General features: G+C 36.7%; 1 protein-coding gene across 1 annotated transcript in view; it reads right to left on the bottom strand.

Annotated features, from left to right (window-relative positions):
- The window catches only part of SPAG17 (sperm associated antigen 17), a 258,327-nt gene that overhangs the window by 63,049 nt on the left and 167,537 nt on the right, over positions 1 to 27,741 (bottom strand). Inside the window, exons 24-29 of the mRNA XM_030935882.1 lie at positions 25,203 to 25,316; positions 20,008 to 20,183; positions 16,582 to 16,699; positions 13,022 to 13,200; positions 11,086 to 11,242; positions 2,163 to 2,380 (exon numbers count right to left, since the gene is read on the bottom strand). Coding sequence (XP_030791742.1) covers positions 2,163 to 2,380; positions 11,086 to 11,242; positions 13,022 to 13,200; positions 16,582 to 16,699; positions 20,008 to 20,183; positions 25,203 to 25,316 — 962 coding nt within the window. The remainder of the gene's footprint in view (positions 1 to 2,162; positions 2,381 to 11,085; positions 11,243 to 13,021; positions 13,201 to 16,581; positions 16,700 to 20,007; positions 20,184 to 25,202; positions 25,317 to 27,741) is intronic.

Raw genomic sequence — 27,741 nt, 5'->3', positions numbered from 1 at the left:
GTCTGGTACTAATCTTCTCAACAGGTAATGACTATTATCTCCAGTTTATGAATAAGAAACCAGATGAGAAACTTGCCAAAAGTTATCCATCTAGTAAGGACTATGGCTAGGGCTTGAAATACAGGTCTGCCTCACCCCAAGGGCAGTGCTCACTCCTTTAGAATGTAATACTTCATGTCAGGGGTAGTGAAAATACACACCCATTTTCAATTTTGTTTCATATGATCATGCCAGTTTCTTGAGATCTGGGACACAGTGTTGGGGTCTACATTCTGGCTCTACCACTTGCTGTGCGATCTTGGGCAAATTACTTAACCACTCTGTAGCTTAGTTGCCTCATCTATAAAATGGAAACAATAGTAGTTTGTTGTGAGAATTGATTGAGTTAGTATATGGAAAATGCAGAGAACAGGGCCTAGTACACAGTGAGTGCTCAGTAAATATCACCATTATTGCTCTTATTCTGTTGTGCATTTGGTGTTTAATTCATGCTTGAATCCAGGTTCTTGGATGTTGGTTCATGCTTCCAAAATGGTGATGGAGATGAATGAGGGAAATTAAAAGTTAACAAAGAAATATTAATCAAACTGGCATATTAAGCCACATAATCTAACTCAGGGGCCAAATTAAAGTGAGTTATTTGAAGGAACTAAAACAAACAAGAAAAAACCCCAGGAAACAAACAAACAAACAAAAATCCTTTCTGAGATTATATATACTTTGAGTCTTACAAAAAAAGGCAACTAGCAAACAAAGTCAGAGATTATAAAATTATTTCAGAAGTAGGCTGAAGAGGAAAAGATATTTGGTTAGATAATGTAATCCATCTCAATAGCATGCAGGCATTTTGCTTTTTACAGCAGCACATGGTTTTAAACAAGGGTAGGAAGTTCAGACACCAGAGTTAAGGCACTTAGGAAACTCTTCATTTTGTTTAGATTCAGAGGGTGCTGCAAATCTCCATATAAGATGTTAGAGGAATAGCTAAGGAATGGAAAGAGTTCAGTTTTTGGTCACAAACAACTGGCTCTAATCTTGGCTTCAGCACTTTCTGAATATGTACTCTTGACCACATTACTTAACTTGCTAAGGTTCAATTTCCTCATCTGTGTAATATACATTTGGTGTGAGGGCTGAATGAGATAACGTGTATAAAGGCCCCCAAAGAAATCCTGGTACATAGAGGGCCAGGCGTGGTGGCTCATGCTTGTCATTCCATCACTTTAGGAGGCTGAGATGGGCTGATCACCTGAAGTCAGGAGCTGGAGGCTAGCCTGGCCAACATGGCGAAACCCTGTCTCTACTAAAAATACAAAAATTAGCCGGGCGTGGTGGCAGGTGCCTGTAATCCCAGCTAGGCGGGAGGCTGAGGCAGGAGAATTGCTTGAACTGGGAGGTGGAGGTTGCAGTGAGCCAATATCACACCATTGCACTCCAGCCTGGGTGACAAGGGCAAAACTCCATCTCAAAAAAAAAAAAAAAAAGTCCTGGTACACAGAAACTGCTATTGTTCATTCCAGGAGTTTGGCTTTTTATATCATAAACAGAACCATTATGTTCTGTACCACTAATTTGTCATGTATTCTTATGCTATAAATAAAGTTTTTGTAAAGCTTCTCTACAATTTTGGATTCTTGAGTTATTTAATGTGTGTCTTATCTCTTTCAATATACCATAAGTTTTTCAAAATCAAAGGATCATGAACAAACTTCTCTCATCAACTGCAAGTGGACACAAATAAGTAGTAATGAGATACTCACTTCCAGAAGCCTCTCACTTCCAAAGGATAAGATATTTACACACATACATTTAGCATAAGGAAATACCCGACAACATCATTAATCACATATATCTTAAAAGTGGCATAGAGAACTCACGAACTGCCACTCACCTCAAAAATTAGCACTTTGTTCTGACGTGGTTGTGCCCACAACACACAAAACTAGTCACTAATGATACTCTCCATTTGGCAAATATACCACAAGATGTTTTAGATTTTGGAAAATGAATCCATTCATCCCATCCATCCGTCCATCCACCCACTCACCCACTACTTAACAGACATTTATTGAAAAAATATTATCAGCTAGGCAGTCTTTTGGGTGTTGTTTCAGAATTCTAAAGACTTAGAAAATTTTGCAATAAACAATAGTTTGTCATACCGTTCCATTGGCAGGATCTGTGGCCTGAAAGGATAACAACGGGGCCAAGTCTGCTATTCTTTCCAATCCTTTGGTGCCAATCCGATTTCCTTCAGGTGTGGTTGTGAACCAAGTGCCTATGTGAACATCCACAGGAGTTACAGTTTGAACTGTCTCTGGAGGAGGGTCATGGATTTCACCCTTATGGGCCATTGATGACTGATTTTTGTGACTTTTTCCTGTGAAGTTCAAGTAAAATCAAACAACAACAACGTAACTATAATATCAATTATATACATCATTCATTATGTTTTGATACAGTGCAAACTACCTCAGATACTGTGGTATAGACAATTCTAAGTGGTATTCATCAATCATATTATTTCTCAATAGGGAAAAGTATGAGGTTATGAGTAGCTTAGTTTTGGCACTCAAACCGTGACTAAATTCCCACCACGTTTCCCCAGACATACACATGCTTACACAACTCACTGTCTAGGGCACAAAATATATTCTGGCCAACTTCTGTACTCTTTTGGGTCTTGTGTACTTCTCCCTGAGTCCCAGATTTTGGGTTTTGTATTCTGATTTTTAAAGCCTACCTTTTCTCTCACTTATCTTCAAACTTTCAGCCTCTTTTTGACATATTGGACTATAACAGTTACTAAGTTTTTAACTCTTGATTCCCCTGATTTTGCCATTTTGTCAGTAATAACAGGAAACATCTTTCTTCAATCCTGGATCTGGGAAACCTCACCAGCCAGGCATATCCCTGGGGAGAGGAATTTGTGCAGTTTAATTAGTACATCAACAATTGTCTGATACATCCTCCTCTCCATCCTCTACCTCCCACTCATTGGGAACAGGAGGAGAGAACTGAAGACACCCTCATGGAACTCCTTGGCCAATATTTCAATGCTCTGTCAGGGTAGATATACTCTATTTCCATGAATAATAATGAGTAATCTGTAGATGAGACTTGACAGTGTTATCACATCTCAATGATGAGGTGAACTCAGGCCCAGAAACAAATTGCAAGTAATGATAGTAAAGGCATGATAACTCTTGGAAGAGTCTCTAGATTTAAACCATGAAATGTGCAGCAGAGCATGCATCTCGACCTAACTAACAGGGACTCAACTGATGGGAAGAACCAAAGACAGATAAATCAGGTTGAGCCTTTTCATTGCCCTAAAATTTATTTTGGACATATTTATACTTCTAGAATATTGGTAGAGAGTGAAAATAGTATCGCTTTCAGAATAAAGAGAAGATCCTCTAGAAATAGTAGGAAATACTTTAGGAATTATCTTTTTTCTATAGTCTCCATTTTTCTCCTATTTCCGTCCCCTCTACTTCTGTTCTTATTACTTTTTCTAATCAAAAAAGGTGAGCTATGGAAAGGGTATTCCAACATAAGGAACATAAGAAATACACTGGGGTAAAGAATAGCATAGTATACACAGACCAATGTGACCAGATGATACATTTCAAGCAGATTTTGGATGAGAGAAGGGACTGAAGAGGTAGGCACTGATTCAATTGAGTGGTCTTTAGCAGTATGTTAGAGACCTTGGAATTTTTCCTATACGTAAACTTTAACAACTAAGGTGTTATAAGAGAGAAAGTGAGATATTTGGAAGATTAGTTACATGCTTTTGGCAGAAAGATACAAAATTGATACTAATAAAAGCAGGAAGAACAGTTAGAAAGCTTTAAAGTATTACAAATTCAAGCTGGCAGAAGAGATAAATGAGTACAATTTTGATACAAATGTGTATTGGGGAACACATTTGGATATGAAAGGATGAGGATGGCAGTGAAAGGATAAGACAAAGACTCACATGCAGATCCTGAAATCTTAATCAACTATTGTTTTCCATTAAGTATTGGGTCAAAAAAGCAAAGTGGCCAAGCATCAGGTCAAAGGTGAGGAAGGAAACAAGCAGGGTTGGAGTTCCATTTTTAGCAACATCACAGACTAGATACCAATAATTCCACTGAAAAGAACCATAACTGCTAGAAAACATCTTTTAATCAATCTTCTTGAAAGTGACTCTGAGCTGGCAACTGTAAGTAAGACCAGCACAAGCCATGGACTACATAAAAGTAGGAAACCAAAGAGGTAAAAGGGCTCTGAAGTTGGATTTTGTCCAGTGAGTTTTTGTCAAACTGGGTGATTCTGAGTATTTGTTTTCTTAGCATTGTGGAACTCAGGCAGAAATGAATGCCAGAACCTGCACAATCTGGATGGAAGGCTTGATATGAGGCCCTCAAATGACTACACTCTCAGACTAAGTGTGAATTATTAACAGAAATCACTCATGTCTTTTCCCACCCCATTCCAGAACTGTCAGAAAGCTTGCCTGTGTTCAAACTTGGTGCTGAGCAGAGAAGACAAGAAAGTACTTAAGAGGCTGTATAACCACAAGTAGATCCTTACGTAGGTTTGAAGTGAAAATTCACACCACTTGAGTGGCACCCCCAGAAATTCCTTAAATTAATACTTTAAAGTGATTCAAGACTGTTGGTTCCCCTATCAACTGCTAAAGTCCTTTCTGAAACCAAAGCCCTTTATAAAGAAATGCACTATTGGCTAGGCACAGTGGTTCACACCTACAATCTCAGCATTTTGGGAGGCCAAGGCAAAAGCCCAAGTGTTTGAGACTAGCCTGGCCAACATAGTGACACTTCATTGCTACAAAAAAAAAAAAAAAAAAAATAGCTGGGCATGGTAGTGCATACCTGCTGCATGGTGGTGCAAACCAACTTTTTGAGAGCAACATTGGAAGCAAGAGAATATAAAGGATATTGTCAATGTACTGAGAGAAAATATCTGTAAGCTAGAATTCTATACCTAGTGAAATTATCTTTCAAGAATGAGGACAACATAAAGACATTTTTAGAAAATATTTGGTGTATAATAAATGGACTAAAACCTCTAAAGGCAAGTCCCAGCTACTCTAGAGACTGAGATGGGAGGATTGCTTGAGCCCTGGAGGTTGAGGCTGCAGTGAGCTGTGATCATGCCACTGCACTTCAGCCTGGGTGACAGAGTGAGACCATGTCTCAAAAAAAAAAAAAAAAATGCACTTTTATACCAGCCCAATAATTTAGAATTAAAGCAATAAGAAAAAATTATCATCTCATAATAAAAAGTACCAAGACACAATGAAACAAGGCAATTCAAGTGAGAGCCAGAAGAAGCAACAGAAAATGGAATTAGATCTGCAATACTTTAGATATTGAAATGATCAGATACAGCACCTAAAATGCATACTTTATGTGATTCCGGAAATAAAAAGGGGCCAAAAACATGACTAAAGAGAAGACTGATTATAAAACGAAACAAAGAGAAATGTTAGACGTTAAAAAATATAATAACTGAAATTTAAGAAAATTAACATGCAGGTTTAGCAGGAGACAAAACACAGCTTAAAAGAGAACTGAAAGACCTAAAGTAATTGTTTAGAATGAAACTCAGAGAACCAAAGCAATAGAAGTAAAAAATAAATAAATAAATAAAAGTTCAAGGCCTCTTAAATATGTTTAATTGGGATTCCAGAAGAAGAGAAGAAAAAGGAAATGGATCAGGAACAATATTTGAAGAGCTAATTATTGAGAAATCTCTAGAATCAATGAAAAATACGAATTTACAGATTCAAGAAGCTCAATGTATTCCCACTTTGATATATAAAAAGAAATCCATACCTAGTCAAATTATATTGAAATTGCAATTAAAAATCACAGGGAATATTTTAAAGGTAGATAGATTATCCTCAAAGCAACAACAGCTTAAATGATAGCCAACTTTTCAACAGCAACATAGGAAGTAAGAGAGTATAAAGGATATTTTCAATGTACTAAGAGAAAATATCTACAAGCTAGAATTCTATACCAACTGAAATTATCTTTCAAGAATGGAGGAGAACATAAAGACATTTTTGGAAACTATTTGATATACAGTAAATGGACTGAAACCCCTAGAGACAAACATTTTCAAATTGAATTATTAAAATACTCACCTATTTGCTGTTTACAAGAGACACATTTAAACATAAACCACAGAAGGTGAAATATAAGTGTGGAAAAAGTTATACCGGTAAGGTATTAAATAGTGGCTGGTGTAGCTATAATAAAACAAGCAAAATAGACATAAGGGTAAAAAGAATCCTAGAATAAACAGCCATTGCAGGCCAGGAGCAGTGGCTCCCAGCACTCTGGGGGGCCAAGGCAAGCGGATCACTTTAGGTCAGGAGTTGGAGACCAGCCTGGCCAACATAGGGAAACCCTGTCTCTACTAAAAATACAAAACAAAACAAAGCAAAACAAAAATTAGCCAGCTGTGATGGCACGTGCCTGTAATACCAGCCACTTGGGAGGCTGAATCATGAGAACTGCTTGAATGTGGGAGGTGGAGGTTGCAGTGAGCTGAGGTTGCACCACTGGCACTCCAGCCTGGGAAACAGAGTGACACTATGTCTCAAGGAAAAAAAAAAAAAAAAAGAAAGTCATTGCATAATGATGAAAGGTTAAATTAATGAAGATACAATAATTCTAAATGTATAAATATCTATCATATCCCTAAAATATATAAAGAAAAATGACAGAACTGTAAAAAAGACATATTTATTTCACAAATAAAGAAATAATGTTTAAATTATAAGGAACACGGCACCAAACAGACTATTCTATCTTTTCAGGAAGTTTAAACATCCTTTTGCTAAGTAAACGGATGTAACATTTAAAAAATCTGTGAAAATATAGAATAGGGGTTGGCAAATTGTGGACTATGGACAAATAAGGCCTGCTGTCTGTTTTGTACAGTCTGTGCAGTAGTAATTCTTTTTACATTTCTAAATAGCTAATAGAATCAAAAGAATAGTAATAATTTATAACATGAAAATTATATAAAATTCAAATTTAGTATATTTAGTGCACATAAAGTTTTATTAGACTACAACAGAGTCAGGCTTATTTAATAACGTATTGCCCATGGCTGTTTTTATGCTCCAATGGCAGAGTTGAGTAGTTGTGACAGTGACCATATGGCCCACAAAGTCTAAAATATTTACTCTATGGCCTTTTACAGCAATGTTTGCTGGACTCAGATATAGATCTGTACATTAAAACTAACACATTTCATCACATAAACATAAAGAGAACATTGTACCAAATAACAACAAGATACATGCTCTTTTCCAGGACAGACATTTTAAGTTTTTAAGACATTTTAAGACATTTTAAGTTTCAAGCACAGACATTCAAGTTTTTTAAAGAAACTTGACCATTTAAACAAATTTTTAAATTGTTCATCAAAAATCAGTTATAAGAACAAATAGAAACACCACATAGGCTTCAAATCCAGAAGTAAGTTTAAATAATTCAAGAGTCAAATAAAAAGCTATAGTGGAAATAAGTAGTTAGAATTGAAAAATAAGAAAAATACTACATATTTCTTGTGAGATGGGATACACTCCTGGAATGACAAGTAAAGACCAGGGAAAACCTACCTCTTCCTAAGAACTATGAGAATGTTTTTGTATGTTTGTTTTTTAAATTTACCATTTTATTCATTTTAATTGTACAGTTCAGTGGCATCAAGTACATTCACATTGCTGTATAGCCATGAGATTGATTTTTTTTTTTTTTTTTGAGATGGAGTCTTGCTCTATCGCCCAGGCTGGAGTCCGGTGGCCGGATCTCAGCTCACTGCAAGCTCCGCCTCCCAGGTTCATGCCATTCTCCTGCCTCAGCCTCCCGAGTAGCTGGGACTACAGGCGCCCACCACCTCGCCCGGCTAGTTTTTTGTATTTTTTAGTAGAGACGGGGTTTCACCGTGTTAGCCAGGATGGTCTCGATCTCCTGACCTCGTGATCCACCCATCTCGGCCTCCCAAAGTGCTGGGATTACAGGCTTGAGCCACCGCGCCCGGCCGTGATTGATTTTTAATATCAGCTTTACTGAGGTACAATTTATACAGGCTAAAGTTAACCAATTTTAGGTATACAGTCTGGTGAGTTTTGATCAATGTATGTAGCTATGCAATCACAACAACCAAGGTATAGGATATTTCCATCACTCCCCAAAGTTCATCTGTGCCCTTTATAGGTAACCCCTTCTTTCTTGGCTGTGAGAATCCACAGACCTGCTTTCTTTCACCATACTTACACCATTTCTAGAATTTCACATAAAAGAATTATACAGTATGTATCTTTTATGTCTGGCTTCTTTCACTTAACAGAGGTGAAATTCATCCATGTTGCTGTGTGTTCCAGTATTTTGTTCTTTTTTTTTGTTACTGAATAGTATTCCATTGTATGGATGTACCACAGTTTGTTTATCCATTTTTCATCTATAAGATGTTTGAGTTGTTTCCAGTTTGTGGCTAGAATGAAGCTTCTGGAACAAATTGTTGTACAAAAATATGCTTTCATTTATCTTGGATGAATACCTAGGAGATGGATGACTGGGGCATATTGTAAATATATGTGTGACTTTATAAAGAACTGCTAAACTGTATTCCAAAGTAACTGTTCCATTTTGTGTTTCCACCATCAGTGTGTGAGAATGACATATGGTCTACATCCTTCTCAACACTAACTAGTTTTTTTGATTTTTTAATTAATTTATGTTTTTTTGTATATTTCTTTTTTAATTTAAAATTTTAAATAATATGTAATAGAAGTACATATTTTTGGTGTACATGAGAATGTTTTTAAAAAGAACCAAAATAAACTTTTTCAGAACTTTGAAAATTAACCAAAGAATTGTAACAATCTGAGGATTTGATAAAATATTATCTATAATATTTCATTTAATTGATGCAATATCAATTAAATTAATATCAATTAAACTGTGATAAAAATGAGCTATCAAGCCATAAAAAGACAGGGAGGAATCTTAAATGCATATTACTAAGTGAAAGAACCTGGTCTAGAAAGCCTACCTAAGGTATGATTCTAATCATATGACATTCGGGAAAAGGCAAAACTATACAGACAATAAAAAGGGCAGTGGTTCCCAGGAGTTTGGTGGGGTACGGTATGCGTGGTTCAGGATGGGTGGACTAAGAAGGGTGAATAGGTGAAGAGGGATTTTTAGGGTGGCAAAATTATTCTGTATGATACATGAGACGTAGAATGTACAACACCAAGAGTGAACCCTAATGTAAACTATGGGCTTTAGTTAATAATAATGTAAGATTGGTTCATCAGTTGTAACAAATATACAACACTAAAGCAAGATGTTAATAACTGGGGAAACTGTGAGCAGAGTAAACAGGAACTCTGTGTACTTTCTACTCAATTTTTCTGTAAACCTAAAACTGCTCTAAAAATAGCCTATTAATTTAAAAAGTGATTGCATCATCTTGGATGGAAGGGCTGTGAAGAAAATCTGCGGCACACTGTGCTAGAAGCAGAAGTCCTCCAGAACCAGGGTAGGCTCTTAGAAAAGCGGCTACACAGACTACACTTATATCAAGTCCTCTGTATCAACAAAAGAGGAAACCCTTGAGCCGAGAAGTTTGGAAAGCTACCTGGATACTTCTCTAACCAGCAACCTTCTGCTACTACTGAAGGAAAATCTGTTTTACTAAATATTGAGTAATTAAAAAGTAATCCAGTTGCTTCCATACAATATTTCTGGGTACTGTGGTGAGATGTGTGAAACTGATAAAAAAGGATTAAATCTAGGTTTCTAGATTTAAATCTAGATCATTAAAGGCATATTGAGAAATCGAGAAGTTTGTAAGGCAGGAGAGGCAGTGTAATTTAGGGGTTAGGGACCCAGACTCAAATCCCAGCTCTACCACTTGCTAGCTAAGAGACCTCAAGGAAATTACTTAACCTCTCTCCCTCAATTTTCTGGTTTGTAAATTGGGGATTATTAAAATATGTGCCTCACAGAGGGTTAGTTGATTTAATATTTGAAACACCAGATTTTTTTTCTGTTACACAAATATACACTTCCTATATAAAAATATATCTTACAAATTCATATGAAAATGAAGACCATTACAATGGTAAACCAAGAAAAGATGTGAATAGGAAATTCACAAAATGAAAACAAACAAACAAACAAACAGTAAACATCTTCAGATGTTTAACCTCACCAGTAATTAAAGAAATGCAAACCAACATAATAAGATGCATTGATTATCATGCTGAATAAGATTAAAAGAATGATAATATCTGGCATTGGTGAGGGTATGAGGAAATAGACATTTTCCTGTGGTTGTGGTAGGGGTATAAATTGAAAACCCTTCTCAGGACAGCAGTCTTGCAATTTAGATTATGGCAGACCCTGTTCATTGCTTATCCAAGTATTGTTCACCTTCTTTTTTCCCTACTACTAGTGCTGTCTCCTGAGACAGAGGCAAAAAATGTCAGATACTTGTTTTCCTAACCTTGGTCCCCAGCCAGGTCTAATCAATAACATCAAGACAGGTCTGCTGGGGTGAGAGGTAGAGTTCTGGAACTCCTTTTCCTTCCTGATGAACAGAGACATTTGAAGAAAGCTCTTGCATTTGCCCTCTTTTCTTGGAAGTTGCTGAATGAGGACCTCATGCCTAGAGTTGATATACCTTCTTGCAATTATAAGGAAAAGTTCAAGAGAATCACAGAGATGCCCACTCATAATCTTGACATCATCAATCTGCCCAATCAACCCTAAAACTGCAGCTTAGGCATTATACCTGATGTGTAAGAATGTGTAACAACATATGAAACTGTTATTTATTACTAAGAGAAAAACGGTTCATGAAACAGTACATAATTCTGTGATAGCAAGAATTCATTTATATGTATATATGTATAAGAATATATATGAATATATTCATAGAAAAGGTTACAAGTATAATAATAATAATAATATTGAACACTTACTAAGCCCTTGAAGACTTTAGTAAATCCATTATAAACTGAGAGGCTGCAATTGTTACCTTTCTTTGTGTTGGTAATCTCAGACGGTATCGTTTCTGATTTCTGCTGAGAAATAGAGTCCATCAAATCTCCACTGTGAGGGGTTGCTGGCATTTCAGGAGGACAAATAAGACCTGAATTGGGACTACTGCTCACAGCACCATCTGCAAAGAGAATCTGAAGAAAGAACAAAAGTTTTCAGCATTCTCAGAAGCAAGGGAGACGTTGTTTAACAATAAACACTGTGTGTCAAATGGAAATAGGTTCAACATGATCCACAGAAGAAGTGCTGTTTGCAGACCTCCAGACCCAGCAGCACAAAGCAGATTATAGAAAGCTAGATCTGGAGTTCAGACACAATAGCCTAGTTACGACCATAATAATATTATTTTATATTTTCTATTTACCTTTTATTTTATTTCTTTTCTTTTCTTTTTATTTCCATCTTTTCTTGGATTGATTTGAGTTTTATTTTTTCCATTCTTCACCTTTCCCCTTTGCGATTGGGAAATTATAAACTCTATTTCAATTTTTCTAATGACTGTATTTGAAATTTTATCACATATTTAAATTTGTAGTTTCTAGTAATATCTATCTAGTATGTGCAGTGTCTCTAGGTACCATAGATTTGTCTACCTGATATTGGTACCTAGACACTCCCAACAAACGTGACAAGGACTAAGGTCAGTGTTGCTGATGAGAAGTCAAATGTCTATCTGGTTTTTATTCTTGTGTAGGTAACTTGTTTCCTTCAGGAAACTTTTGGGATTGTCTATCTGTACAGTCCTAAAATTGCATGACGGCGTATTTAGATAATCCTTTAAAGACAATTAATATCAGTTCTGATTGTCATTCGGTTGCCCTGTTTTATCTGAAGTATTCTTTTTAAGCTCTGTGAAAATTTCTTATGTCATGTCTTTGATTCTTTTCTCCCTTCATTCTTACTATTTTCTTCTTCCGGAAATTATATTATATGGACCCTTTTTCCACATCTCTCAGCTTTTCTCTCCCTCATAATCTACCCCCTCCCATTTTTGATCATTCACAATTATTTCTAATTTCTAAGAACTCTTGATATTTTTCCTTAGCTACTTTAAAAAAAGTTGTTGTGAACTGTTAACCTCTCAAGTCTGCCTATATTACTTTTACCCACTTTTAAACTTTTACAGTATTTAATTTCAGGTGCTATTTCTTTCCGTTACTGAATTATGTACTTTACTTTTACGGGATTGCTTTCTTTCCAAGATTTATGATTCTTGAGTGCACGGTCATCTTTCTCATTGAGAATCCCTTTGACTTCTTGGTGGTGTAGTGTCTGGTCACAGGAGCTCCTGTTTTGTGATCATTGGGGAAAGAAAGGGCAGGGATATGGCTTCTGATTGTTAAGGTTTCTCGTTCCCATCCTCCAGGTGACAGTGAGTTACCCGGGGAACTACCCTCATTTTCTGAGCCCAGAGCTCCATGTGCAAATGTTTGTGTTAGAACTCCCATTTTGACTTTTAGTTTTGCTGCATGTTCTCCTCTCGTGTATGTTTTAACTTTGTGTATGCATATTTCTCCATCAGTTTAATAGCATATGATCTGCATTTTAAAAGAAATTCTCCAAATCTTCCGATCTATTATTGATGACATGCTTTGTTGTTCTCCAGTACCATTATGAATTCATTATTCAAATGTTAAAAACTAGTTTAAGATACCTTGAGAGGGAGAAAAGGTAAAAACTGTGTTCAGTTTGCAATCTTAGATCATGCAGAGAAATGACAAGTTTATTTGTATCTTGCTCTGCGTAGTGATTTTTTAAATTCTAAACTACATTATTTATCATTTGTCATTTTAAGGTGTCATTCCTTTTTCAAGTGAGTTGTTCCTTTTCCCTGCTATAGAACTGTTCCTTACCCATAACCTGTCTTTTACTTTGGAACAGGGAAGAATAACTTCTCTAACACATTCTTTTACCTGTGTGGATCCATCCAACATATATTTGACAACAGTGCCTTGACTGGTGATAACCCTTGAAGCCTCCTGCTCTGCGGGTGGCATCACCGTTTTATAGAACTCATAGTGCTTCACCCTCTGGGGGTAGCTCTGACGGACCATGATGTCCCAGGTGGGTTCCTCATCTATAACACATTGACCTAAAAAAAGAATAAAGCTTTCTTGTGAACTGGGCAATGCTGCAGGGCTGGATTTTATCTTCTTGCTTAATTATTTTCTTTTTCTTTTCTTTTCTTTTCTTTGTTTTAAAAATAGAGACAAGGTCTCGTTTTGTCATCCAGGCTGGAGTGCAGTGGTGCAATCATAGCTCACTGCAGCCTCAAAATCCTGAATTCAAGCCTTCTGAGCAGCTGGGACTACAGGCTTGCACCGTAGCACCCTGTTAAGTTTTTCTATTTTTTGTAGACACAGGGTCTCATTATGTTGGCTAGGCTGGTCTCAAACTCTTGGCCTCAAGCGATCCTCCCACCTCAGCCTTTCAAAGTGCTGTGATTACAAGTGTGAGACACCATGCTTGGTGCTTATTTTCTTTTGTCTGCACGTGAGTAATAGGGCAGTTTCCATATTATGACAGATGGCCTAGAATAGTGGTTCTTTGCTGACCTTGTTACATTCAAAGGTAGTAAATTAGGTCATCTACAACACCTGGTAGGTACCTTCTCCATGTGTAAGCCACTCTCTCTAATAAAATCTAGGACAAATTCGGGCAAAATTATGAAGGAAGCAGAGTTTTGCTGAATTAGGTGTTTCCTCTTCCTGCCCACTGGTGCTTATCTCTCACCTTTGACTAAACTTTCCACCCTGGATGCACACACTGCCCTGGTGGTGCCTGGTTGCCCAGAGCCCCAGGGGAAGTCACCCCCTCAGGCTTGCCTTTCCTAAGTCATTGTCATCTGTGGGGAAAAGAGAGGTCAGCTTGTTACTGTGTTTATATAGAAAGAAGTAAATTTAAGAGACTCCATTTGGCTCTGTATTTGAGATGCTGTTAATCTGTGACTCTACCCCCAATCTTGTCCTTGCTAGAGACATCGCTGTGGTAATTAAAGTTGAAAAGATTTTGGGCTGTAAGGAATGTGCTTTGTTAGGCAAATGCTTAAAGCCTGCTTGTGGTTGAAGGTCAGTACCATTCTCTTAAATCTCAGTAAAAGAAAAACATCTGTCTCCTGCCCGTCCCTGGGTAAATGGAACATCTCCGTGTATCTGCATGTCTTACTGCTGATTTACTCCCTTATCTTTTGAGCAATAAATACTGAGGGAACTCAGGGACCGGTGCTGGTGTGGGTCCTCTGTAAGCACAGCACCGGTCCCCTAGGCCCCGCTTTTCTTTCTCTATACTTTGTCTCTGTGTATTATTCTTTTTCTCAAGTCTCTTGTTCCACCTAACGAGAAGCACCCACAGGTGTGGAGGGGCAGGCCACCCCTTCAGTTATCTTTCAAAGTTAATGTTAACATAATTCCCTCATCTCTAACCAAATCCAGATTTATCTTAGCATTCTGCTGTTAGCTGGCAATCAAGGAGAAAAACACTTAATAAGTTCCTTCAAAAGCAAGCACTACTATGGAGCAATTCTGGCATACTGTACCTAGTCAGGCTTTGCTAACTGAATAAATTCCTCTTAGTTTATAATGTGGTTTATTGGGGCCAAAAAGCCTTAACACAAAGGAATTAACAGACAATGATAGCATTTTAAGAACTATGTATCAGCCTGATGGGAAAATCATGGCACCCCTTAAATCACGGAAGTACTAATAATAATGATAAACCAATAAACATTTATTGGGATATTTCTTCTATATGTTAAATGCTTTATACATGTATCTTTTATTGAGTCTGCCTTCACAATCCTTTAAAATGGGCACTTTAATTTTCCAGAGTTTTCAGATGAAGAAATAGAGGCTTGGAGAGGTTATTAACTTAGAAAGCTATAACTTTGGAAGACACTTAGTAACCATCCAGCACTAAGGACACACAACCAGTAAGGAAGTGAAGTGAAATTTGAATCATTTTCTTATACTATAAAAGCAACCACCACTAACAACCAAAAATAAAAAGTCACTCAGGAAAGGATTCAAGTCTAGGCTCTTTCCTCTTATCCCATGATAACTGTCTTTCCCTAATGTCCAAGGCTGACCCTGATGAAGATATTGCTGCTTTGGTATTTATGTTGTTATGTTCAGACTTGAATTAGGATTTTCATAGTATGTGGATGGTTTTAAACAGATGAGTTATTATTAACTACATTGTCTACCCTAACATAAGGAGGAAAATATTAGACTGGATAATGAAACTAATAGAAGAGACAGTTGAAAGAGGTATTAAGCTGGGGTTTGATAACAGGATCAAACAAGCAAACAAATATATCCTTGAATTTGAAAGCAACATCTCTTTGGGTACACTCATAGCTCTTCGACTGGAAGACACTCAGTGACCATTCAACACAGTGGGAAAACCTGGGCCACTAGGGATTCTTGGGAATGGAGCAGGGTCCAGGGGCTATTTTTAATAATTCAGAATGCCTAAGGAGAAGCAAAATTTAACTTCAACATTTAGTTTCTGTTTTTTTGGGGGTGGGGAGGCGGCTGGCAAGTAAACAAAACATTAAATTATTTTTAAATAAGCATAGCGTTTTTCTTTGATTGATACACTTTTCAAATGTGATATACATAAGGGAATTATATGAAAAAGGATATTAAGTTGTGAAACTGTAAAGAATTGCTAATGTAATGTAGTATTATTCAGATGAGAAAACATGGCCCTGAGACCCTAAGTGACTTAAAAGGGCCGCATCATTCACTGGTGTCAGGGTCAGCTTTAGAACTCAAGTCCCTGTTCAGTGCCTGCTTTGTTGCATCTCCTACTTCTACTGCAACAGTGAGTTTCTATTTAAATGATATTCAGATTCAGTTACAAATGCAGATGCCTCATCAGGTTAATTAAAGAAATCTTACTTGTACTTATTTACGTAGCTGAAGAAGTTAGGAGTCATGTACAGAACCAACAGAGATAACACACTATAAAATTACATATGGACACATGAAAACGAAGACTTGGTTTTCTTAACCTATTTAATCCGCATCTGTCTCTATGTATTTTGTGTCCAGTGTCATTTGTTTTGGTCAGACCAGCAACATGCTGCACCCATGACCCTCTGTAGAGTGAAGAACGTAGGAATACACACAAGTTTTTAAGAGCACTGGCTTTGTCATCATTGGGCTGAGAATGGTATTTCAGCTCTGCCACTTGGGAGTTGAGTGACCTTAGGCAAGTAACTGAGCCTCCTGAAGCCTCAATTTTGTTATTTTGTAAAATGGAGTAGTTAGTATCTAGCTCATAATATTTGTATTTTTGACATGTATACTAAGTACTTAGTGCCTGGCCATAGAAATGCTAAAAATGTGAAAAATGTCTATTGCTCATTATCAACAAGATGTATGTTTAACTGGTAAGAAAATACACAATTTCCTGTTTTCTACATGACATTTTGCTCCCCGTTTCCCACCCTACCCCATATAGCACTCACCTGTAGATTCTTGCCCAATGAAAGTCAACAGGAGCCCACTGGGGCAAGACACATTTAGGCTTTGGAAGGTAGGAACATCAAAATTCTCTTGTAAAACAGGTTCTGGTTCTACTTCTTCCTGTAAATAATTCAGCATGTGAATAACTGGTTGTCATTTTCTAAATGAGTTATTATTTATTTTGACTAAGAAAGGATGTGCTGAGTGCTCAGGACCTGACTTGCATAGAGCTAGCTGGACCCTGCAAGGACACACGAGTCTCTGGTTTTGCAATTTATATTCTACTTGAAGACTGGCACACAGACAGGTGAGACAAATGGCAGTAACAATAGTTGGCACATCTTTTCACAGAAAATAGAGATATAGTGAAAGTTAATAAGAACAATTGGGAAAGGATTTGTGAAATAATTGGGGCTTGAAATAGGCCTTGAAAGATGCCTCTGTTTGGATATGTAGGCATAAGAGCAGTGCTGGCATCTGAATGTTGGTGGCCCCCACCCAAACTCATATGTTGGAACCTAACACCTAATGTGACAGTATTAAAAGGAGGGGCCATTTAGAAAGTGATTAAGTCATGAGGGCTCCACCCTCATGAATGGGATTAGTGCTTTTAAAGAGATTGATGGGAACACCTTTGCCTATTCCTCTTCTGCCATGGGAGGACACATTGAAGGCACCATCTGTATGAGGAATAGCTGGGCATGGTAGCTTGTGGTTGCAATTTCAGCTACTCGAAAGACTGAGTTGGGAAGATCACCTGAGGCAAGGAGTAACAACCAGGGTAACATAGTGAGACCCAGTCTCCTTAAAAATTAAAAGAATTGGCCAGGCATGGTGGTGCATGCCTGTGGTCCCAGCTACTTAAGATGCTGAGGTGGGATGACTGCTTGAGCCCAGGAGTTTGAGCCCACACTACCATACTCCAGTGTGAGTGACAGAACAAGAACCCCATCTAAAATAAAATAAAATAAAATAAAATAAAATAAAATAAAATAAAATAAAATAAAATAAAATAAAATAAAATAAGAGAAACAGGTCCTCACCAGACATCAAATCTGCTAATATCTTGATATTGGACTTCACAGCCTCTTTAACTGTGAGCAATAAATTTTGATTGTTTATAAATCACCCAGTCTATTTTTTTATAGCAGCCCAAAGTAATACAGAAAAAGTGTTTGAGAGACCAACATCTCCATCACTTTTTTTGGTGTGTTCTTACAATTTGGATGCTAGAGATATTATGCTATTAGGATATCTGTCCTTTGTTTTCTATTATGAGCACATATTGCTTTTGTAGCAAATGAAAGTAATAAAATAAAAATAAAAGACAATTATAAAGTTATTTATAAATTAATGAGGGTTTGGGTGTGTTTACTTTAAAATCCTAATTAATTTTATGTCAGCTCTGCCTAAATCCCTTGTTTGGTTATATGTACTCAAGAATGAAATTTACTTGGTAACTTTCAAACAAACCCTAATGATAATCATTTCAGTTTTTCCAGCTGGTTCTCTTTTGTTAACCACCAAAATCACTCCACTGGTACCCAATTGGTGGATATTTGTTTTTTTCTAACTAGTCTTCTATTGTTGAACATTTAAATTGTTCTGCCTTTTCTTTGTCACTAACAGAGGAAAAATATATAAATAATTAGCTAAAAATAAATTAAAAATACAAAGCAAAAATAAGAGAAAAATGCTTATGAAATTCTGTAAAATGAACAAAACTGCTCAAAGATGCAAACCTGCCACGGCAAATCTATCATCACACATAAAACCAGTTATCATCCTTCACCCTTCCATTATCATTTATTTAAAAAACATTGAGTGAACACATTAGTTTGCTAGCAAGATGCCTTTGGCCAAATTAATTTTAAAAGAATTACCTGGAGTTATTCTGCTTTAACACTTGAACATTTTTACTTAACAAGAGTCAAGTGGCCTGGCATGAGAAATTTTATCTAGTATAACTATGTAAATATGGTGCAGAGGCATGGTCGTATTTAAAACTCGTAACTTTTAAAAGGCCAGAGTCTGAAACCCAGGTTCTTGGACTTTTAAAAATATTTTTATCTTCCAGTAGTTGATTATTTTTTCACTGTACTTTTTTAGTAGTAAGTACCAATAGTCAAGACTTAACCAGTAGTTTTCTTGTTACCTGTCTTTTAAAACCCTCTTTTTAAATATTTTTTTTTGTTTTATTTTACTTTAAGTTCTGGGATACATGCGCAGAATGTACAGGTTTGTTGCATAGCTATACATGTACCATGGTGGTTTGCTGCACCTATCAATCCGACATCTAGGTTTTAAGCCCCACATGCATTAGGTATTTGTCCTAATGCTCTCCCTCCCCTTACCCCTGACCCCTGACAGGTCCTGGTGATGTTCCCCTCCCTGCGTCCATGTGTTCTCATTGTACAACTCCCAATTATGAGGGAGAACATGTGGTGGTTTTCTGTTCCTGTGTTAGTTTCCTGAGAATGATGGCTTCCAGCTTCATCCATGTCCCTGCAGAGGACATGAACTCATTCTTTTTTATGGCTGCATAGTATTCCATGGTGTATGTGTGCCACATTTTCTTTATTCAGTCTATCATTGATGGGCATTTGGGTTGGTTCCAAGTCTTTGCTATTGTAAACAGTGCTGCAGTAAACATACATGTGCGTGTCTTTATAGTAGAATGATTTATAATCCTTTGGGTATATACTCAGTAATGGGATTGCTGAGTCAAACAGTATTTCTGGTTCTAGATTCTTGAGGAATTGCAACACTATCTTCCACAATGGTTGAACTAATTTACACTTCCACCAACAGTGTAAAAGCAGAACCATCTTTTGATCTTTGTTCTGTTAGGAAAACGTTTAGAGTCAAAGTGTGTGTGTGTGTGTGTGTGTGTGTGTGTGTGTGTGTGTGTTTACTGTGATGAAGGGCTAGGGGTAATAGGTGGACTTCTCTTTAATCAGAGGTGGGCTGTTAGTCTTGTTAGATTCTTAGCACATCAATATCTAAGACCAACTTGACCAAATGAAACTGTTTCCATTGTTTGGTTGAATATATTTTTCTTCCAATTGTTATTCATCTCAATGGAGCTAAATAAATTATTAAAAATACGGGATGGCAGCAAACTGACCAATCAAAAGCAAAGAAAATCTAAGAAATAGAGTGGGAAAAGGTTGAACTAAGTTTTTCCAATCTTAGAATGAATGATCTGAGACAACTTATGTATGACAATATGTCTCCTGGAGTGGTAACCCAACTTTTGTGTACAAATCCTTCTTGTCTATTCAAAGTTGAGACTACAAAGGACGTTAATGTATCTGCACAATAAAACGTATGCACTGTAATAACACTATTGACGTAATTCATGGTTTTAAAAAAGTTAACACTGAAGCAGAAACAGAGTTTGGGAATCTACGGCAAGGTTCGTTTACCTTTTTCTCTTCTTCTTTTGGGTGCTCTTCTTCTTTAAGAGATTCTTTGGGTTTTTCTTTGCCTTTTATTTTCCCTTTAGCTTTGCTTTGAGGAGCGGTCACTATAACAGGAACCACTGTTGGAGTGAGTGCTGAAGGGATATTCAATATTGTTTCTAAATTAGGATCCTTAGCTTCTAAAAACAGAAAAAGTAAAAATGAAGTTGATTCAACATTCAAATTTGATATCCTTGTGAAATAATATTTACAACTCAAAAATTTACACAAGTTGACAACAATTTTTACCTTGCTAAATAATATGATTTATCAGTTGGATAGATTTCAGGAGTAATGAAGTTGCAAATCAGGATTGTAGTTAGAAAATCTGAGGTATTTAATACTTGGATATGTTTCATTGAGTCATTATGTCTCACGTTCTTGCCTTGCCATCTACATTGTAAACTCCTTAATGATAGGGCGTTAACTATACCTTCATTTATTTGAGAAATATTTGAGAGGTTTTTCTTATGTATAAAATGTTTGAAGCAGTAGAACATAATGAAAAAAAATGTGTAAAAGTCTTTATAGAATCAAAATAGTCTAAAGAAGATCTGTATAAATAACCAGACATAAAGACTACTAAATATAAATAGAATAGATGTTACAAACAAGAAAATCCAGAAAAGAAACTTGTATGTGATAAACTTGCTGGTTTTAAAGGATTACCAGAATTCTAAAAGGAGAACTGATGCTAGGAGTAATTATGTGGGGAGCTCTAAACATCCTGTGTGTCATTAATTTTATTTTCCTCTGGGTTTCAGAAAAACATTCTCTGAATCTCTTACCTCTATGGTCAAGTTTTTTTTTCTCAACCTTCTCTAATGACTCTTTTATTGGTCCCCTAAGTGTTTTTATTTATTTTTACTTATTTATTATTATTATTTTGAGACAGAGTCTCACTCTGTCACCCAGGCTGGAGTGCAGTGGTGCAATCTCGGCTCACTGCAACCTCCTCCCGGGTTCAAGCGATTCTTGTGCCTCAGCCTCCCGAATAGCTGGGATTACAGGGGCCTGCCACCATGCCTGGCTAATTTTTTTTGTATTTTTAATAGACACGGGGTTTCACCATATTGGCCAAGCTGGTCTCGAACTCCTGACCTCAAGTGATCCGCCCACCTCGCCTCCAAAGTGCTGGGATTACAGACATGAGCCACTATGCTCAGCCAATTTCCTAAATGTTTTTAGGTTGTAGGGTTTACTATGTTCTCAATCCTGCTTGCCTGTAATAATTACTCATGAAATTAGAAAAACAATGTGCTCAGGCCCCACGTTGACCTACTGAATAAGACTCACTGGAGATGAGACCCAGGCATTTATATTGGTGAAACACTACATGTGACTGTGATGCACAGCCAGGGCTGAGCAACTTTCTTATATATATTAGATCCGGATGATCTCACTCACCACTGGGGCTCCAATTGTCATCTACATGCTAATGACTCCAAAATTAACATCTGAAGGCATGACCTTCCTTCTCAGTTCCAGACCCATATTTCTAAGTTTTAAAAGGCATCTCCTGGTTGTGGTGCTAGAGACATTTCAAACTCAATTAAGTCTGTCTTCTCTCAAGCAGATTAAGCCTCCTACATTCTCAGTTTCAGTTAATGCCATGACCAATTATGCATTCTGTTCCCCAAGTTAGACATTGAGATCATTTGCATTTACTCTTTTTGACTCATCCTACACATCCAACCAGTCATCAAGGCCTAAGAACTTCCTCCCAAATTATGCCTCTTCTATCTATTCCCATTGTCTTATTCCAGGGTCCTATAATTGTTTGCTGGGTCTTCTGCAACAGTTTGCTAACTGATACCACAGCACTTCCAATACCACCACTTTAGTGTACTCTCCAAACTGCCACTAAAATTATGCTCCTAAAGTAAAATATGATCATGTCACCTCCCTTACTGAAAGTCCTCTGCCACTCACTGCCTATGTAGGGCATGTAACATTCTTCACAAACTGGTCTTCACCCACCTCCACTGCAGCCACACTGAACTTTTCACCTTCCTGTGAAGATGCCATGTTTTGACACAATTGTGTGTTTATACACAACACTCTTAAATTCATGAATTCCCTTTCCTTGTTTCTGTGCCTGAACAGTTATCAGTCAGCTCTAAAGTCCCATCTCAAATGCTACAATTTCTCTGAAGTATGTGCTGACTGTCCCCAGTACTCTGTTTATGTATAATTTCTAGCACGAAGACAGTTGCTATTGCTCTATTTATATGTTTTCCTTGTCCATTAGACAGTGAGTTCTTTGTGTAGATGTACCATGATTTAATTCACCTTAGTGGCTCAGTGCCAGCAAGTTGCTTGACGCATAGAAGGTACAGTACACAAACAAGTGAATGGCGTTCAGTTTCAGGCATCTGGAAATTCCCCATCTTATCCCCATCCATTTACTAATATTCAGTAAATATTTATTATGTACCTACTATATGTACCATGAAATTGATAGCCAATGATGGACGAGACAGATAAGGAGTGTATAATTTAGTGGGTAGTTCACATTAGAACCCCTCGGGTATAATGCTGTGTGTTCAGTCTGTGACAGAGGAAATACCGAGTGACTTAGGAACCCAGAAGAAGGGTATCTACTGCAAAATGTCTTTGTACAGTCTACTGTGGCTATACTGAGCACTTCACCTTTCCATAAATGGAAAAGCCTTTCTATGCTTTTATACTACTGGACTTTTACACACGCTATTCCTGGTATCTAGAATTCCCTTCCTTCAATTTTTTGCATAGGCAATTCTCACTCACCTCCAAAGACCTAGTTCGCATGCTACTGCCACTTGCTCTGGGAAGCATTTTCAGAGCAAGTAACACCTCTAGGCTGTGGCTTGCAGGATGGGAGGAAGTTTAATTGTTGAAAGTGGTGGTGCACATGACAATAGAAAGTATTCTGAGTAGTGGCACAGCATAAGAAAATGGGCAGTTGTAAGAGACAGCATAGCTTATTCAAGGAACTGAAAGTCATAGAAATAATAGGGTAGGAAGGTATACTTCTCCATGGGAAAATGGATCAGGTCGGTTGTCATTCAGGGTTTGGGTAAACAATCATGTAAAACTTAAGTTGGGGCCTGATTAAGATTCTTAATTTTAGGTGTATTCAGTAGGCACCCTGAAAGGCAGTAACAAGCAAGAATGATCTATTCCTCTTAGCAAGAGGAAGTAGTGTCCAAAGATTTGATTGGGTTTCTTTATATTTTTGCCTATTTCATAGCTGTATTGTCTACTTTTTATTTGTCCAAAAGGTTACTAAATTATGTTTAGCTGTGTATACCCAATTAAAGGTGGATAATTGGAATGGAAATCTGTTTAGCCATTAGCAGATAAGGTTCTTAAATATCAGTGATATATGAGCCCTTAGAAAATGTGTGTGTGTATATATGCATATATATGTATGTATTTTTTTTCAAAGACTTATACCTTCAACTTAAAAAAAAAACATATAGGATGTAAAATATTACTTATCTACACTATAAACATTTTCAAATGCCATATTTATATCTTGAAATTAGGAACATCTGTTTAAAATTTATTACATATTAATTTAAGGACTAAATCAGGATTAAGAAAATCACTCAGGAATAGGAGCAACAGAATTGATAGTAGGTATAAAGATCTTAATCTAAAATAGTGATAACCTATATTAAGAAGAGGTAAGAATTTTTAGTGACTGTGTAGTGATAATGGATTTTAATACAAAATTTGTTAGGCATCAAATGACTTCTCCAGTTGCTGATTTAACAACAAATCAAAGACAAAGGCAAAATTAAAACACAAAATCTCGAGTAAAGCCAAAATACTAAGAAATCTAATGGACTCTCAAACTCAGTAGAGTACTAGGATATCTGGCACAAGGTAAGAAATAAAATTATAATTATCCATGAAAAATTTATCCCTGCAAAAAAGAAACTATATAGAAAGACAGGTAATTGGATCACCATGATTGACACTAACATATAGTTTTAAGTTTATACAGCATTGAGTTTACCTTTGATTTTATAATACTTTAAAAAAATATGTTGTGGTTAGATCCGTCTAAAATGCATGGGAAGCCACAAATTTCCTAATTGGTTCTTGGTAAAGTGACATCCTATTTTGTGGTTTGTAAAGAAATAGTTCCAGTTGGATAATTTGTTTGTTGAAAATGGGGTAGAAGCCTGGGTGCAGTGGTTCACGTTTGTAATCCCAGCACTTTGGGAGGCCAAGGTGGGAGCATCACTTGAGCACAGGAGTTTAAGACCAGCTTGGGAAACATAGTAAGACTTCATCTCTACCAAAAATAATTAGCCAGGTGTGGTGGTGTGCGCTATAGTCCCAATTACTCAGGAGTCTGAGGTGGAAGGATTGCTTGAGCTCAGGAGTTTGAGGCTGCTGTGAGGCATGATTGTGCCACTGCACTCCAGCCAAGTAACAGAGCAAGATCCTGTCAGAAAGAAAGAAAGAAAGAAAGAAAGAAAGAAAGAAAGAAAGAAAGAAAGAAAGAAAGAAAGAAAGAAAGAAAGAAAGAAAGAAAGAAAGAAAGAAAGAAAGAAAGAAAGAAAGAAAGGAGAGGAAAGAAGGAAGGAAGGAAAGAAGGAAGGAAGGGGAAAGAAAGGGGGGTACAGAAAGCTTTCCGTATGTCCACTTAGCTCCTTTAAGGCTAATGTCCTGAAGCACACTGAATAGTTCTATAATTACAGGATTCACAAAGAAAACCCAGAAGATTCCTTGGCAATTTATGCTTTCTTTTACACCCAACTAAAAGGCTAATTTTTATGGGGTAGTTGACAAGGATAACTGGTATATATGTGTGCATATACATGTATACAAACATGTATATATATCACACACGTAATCTTATATGTATAAGTGATTATATAAAGGATTATATAAAATGTCAAAGCATTTCAAAGTATTTTTATTTTGTATGTATCTATGTATGAAAGATTATATATATATATACTTGTATACACACATATGTATGCACACATGTATAGACACACACACACACACACACACCCTTCTATTCCCATCCTGCAGGAAAAACTATGAGGAGCATTAAATCATAACATGTTATTGACAAGTGAGCAGACTGAGAATGGGCAGTGGCAGGGACCCTTGGCAGTGGGGCACACTTATCCTTTCTGTTGTGTTCATTTCACCTGGTGCCATTCCATTTGATCCATAGTAACTTATCGAGAGGCAGATTCCATTTTCTAAGGTGGCAGAAAAAGATCCAAACTTGCTGAAAGCTTTATTCTTTGCGTCTGATACTTCTAAAAGACAAAATCAAATCAAAAACGTTTTCACTTAATTCAAAATAAATATAACTAAGATTGTGGTCTACCACAATCAACTTAAAACCAATTGGTTTAGCTCGACCATGCACTCAGGGTTGTTAGAGGTAGGGTGGAATTACAAAGATAAGAACATGAAACGCTTGTTTTAAGGACTTTAGGTTAAAACGAAGCGAGGAAATCAATGGGTTGATGCCTAGCCATAAGCAGATTATTCATCTGGCAGACCGTCCACATGGCTTTTAAAATTAAAACCATCAGTTCAGTTTCAGTTTCCCCACATTTTAAAACATTTTCTTAAATTCCCACATTTAAACTTTTTTACATTTTAAAACATTTAAAAATTGTTTCAGTCAAACATAATTTTAAAACAAAATTGTTATGGCACATTTTTTTCTTTTCTCAATTTTTAGGTTTAGGGGGTACATGTGCAGGTTTGTTACATGGGTAAATTGCTTGTCACTGGGGTTTGGTGTACAAACAATTTCATCACCCAGTTAGTGAGCATAGTGCCTGATAGGTAGTTTTTCAATCCTTACCCTTCTCCCAACCTCCCCTCTTAAATAGGTCCCACTGTCTATCATTCCCATCTTTACGCCCATGCGTACTCAGTGTTTAGATCACACTTATTAGTGAGAAAATGCAGCATTTGGTTTTCTGTTCCTGCGTTAAATTGCTTGGGAAAATGGCCTCCACTGCATCCATGTGCTGCAAAGGGTATGTTTTAGTTTTTCGTATCTACATAATACTCCATAGTATGTATGTACCACATTTTCTTTATCCAGTCCACCACTAATGAGTATCTAGGTTGATTCCATTTCTTTTCTATCATGAATAGGAAACACACATCTGAAGGTGTATGTAAAGAATTTGTGAATTTTCTGACCTGTTGTTTTATTTTCAGTTCACCATTTCCTCCATTATCAGATAATAAAGATGGGGCAATATTGATTTAAAATAACGTAACTCATGCAAAGGTAATTTTTAGACTGGGAAATTCAAATGAACAAAAGGTAATGCTTTAAGAGAATGAAAAGAGAAGCCACAGAGTTGGAGAAAATATCTGCAAAAGACATATCTGTTAAAGGCCTATTACTCAAAATGTATGAAGAATTCTTAAAGCTCAATAACCAGAAAATAAAAACCTGATTAAAAAACTGGCAAGAAACTTTAACAGACACTTCACCAAAGAAGATATACAAATGGCAAATAAGCATATAAAAAGTTGCTCCATATTATTTGTTATCTGGAAAATGCAGATTAAAACAACAAGATACCACTAGACACTTTATAGAATGGAGAAAATCCAAAACAACAAATAATGGTGAGGATATAGAGCAACAAGAACTTTCATTCATTGCTGGTGGGAATGCATAATGGTACAGCCAATTTGGAAGACAGTTTGGTGGATTCTTCCAATATGAACATACTCTTACCCTATAATCCAAAAGTCACACTACTTGGTGTTTACCTAAGGGAGTTGAAAACTTATGTCCACACACAAACCTGTACATGAATGTTTGTAGCACCTTTATTCACAATTGCCAAAAGCTGGAGGCAACCAAGATGTCCTTCAGTAGGTGAGTGGGAAAATAAAATCGTGGTACATCTAGACAACGTAATATTATTAATTTTCAAAAGAAATAAACTATCAAGCCATGAAAAGACATGCAGGAAACTTAAATGCATATTACTAAATGAAAAAAAGTCAATCTGAAAAGGTTACATAGTGTATAATTCCAACTACATGGTATTATGGAGAAAGCAGAACTATGGACACAGTAAAAAGATCAGTGATTATCAGGGGTTAGGAAGAAGGGAGAGATGAATAGACAGAGCACAGATTTTTAGGGCAGTGAAACTTCTCTGTATGATACTAAAATGGTAGACACATGCCATTATACATTTCTTCAAACCCTTAGAATGCACAACACCAAGGGTAATGTAAACTATAGACTCTGGGTGATAATGTTATGTTAATGTAGGTTCATCGACTGTAACAAATGTACCACTCTGGATGAGGAATATTGATAGTAGGGGAGGCTGTGCATGTGTATGGGAAGAGGATGTTGAGAAATCTCTGTAACTTCTGTTCAATTTTGTCATGAACCTAAAACTGCTATAAAAAATAAAGTCTGGTAAAGTAAAAAGATAATGCTTAATATCCATTAGGGTTCAGTTCAGGAAAATAGGCATCTTCATTCACTATTAATAAGAGGGTGTATTGGTAGAAACTTGAGAAGAAGAACATGCAATAAGCCATTTAATGGAGTGGAGTGGACAGAGACAGGAGTATTAGTCAGAAGAAAGAAACCACTAAACAAACAGAACACATGCTCAGTGAAATATAAATTATAGAAGAGTTAGCTAAATGCTTGAATTTTTTGAAGTACATAAGGATACT

The sequence above is a fragment of the Rhinopithecus roxellana genome, chromosome 8 (assembly GCF_007565055.1).
Source record: "Rhinopithecus roxellana isolate Shanxi Qingling chromosome 8, ASM756505v1, whole genome shotgun sequence".
NCBI lineage: Eukaryota > Metazoa > Chordata > Mammalia > Primates > Cercopithecidae > Rhinopithecus > Rhinopithecus roxellana.
The sequence above is the reverse complement of the archived record's forward strand: the minus strand, read 5'-3'. Positions and strand labels throughout refer to the sequence as shown.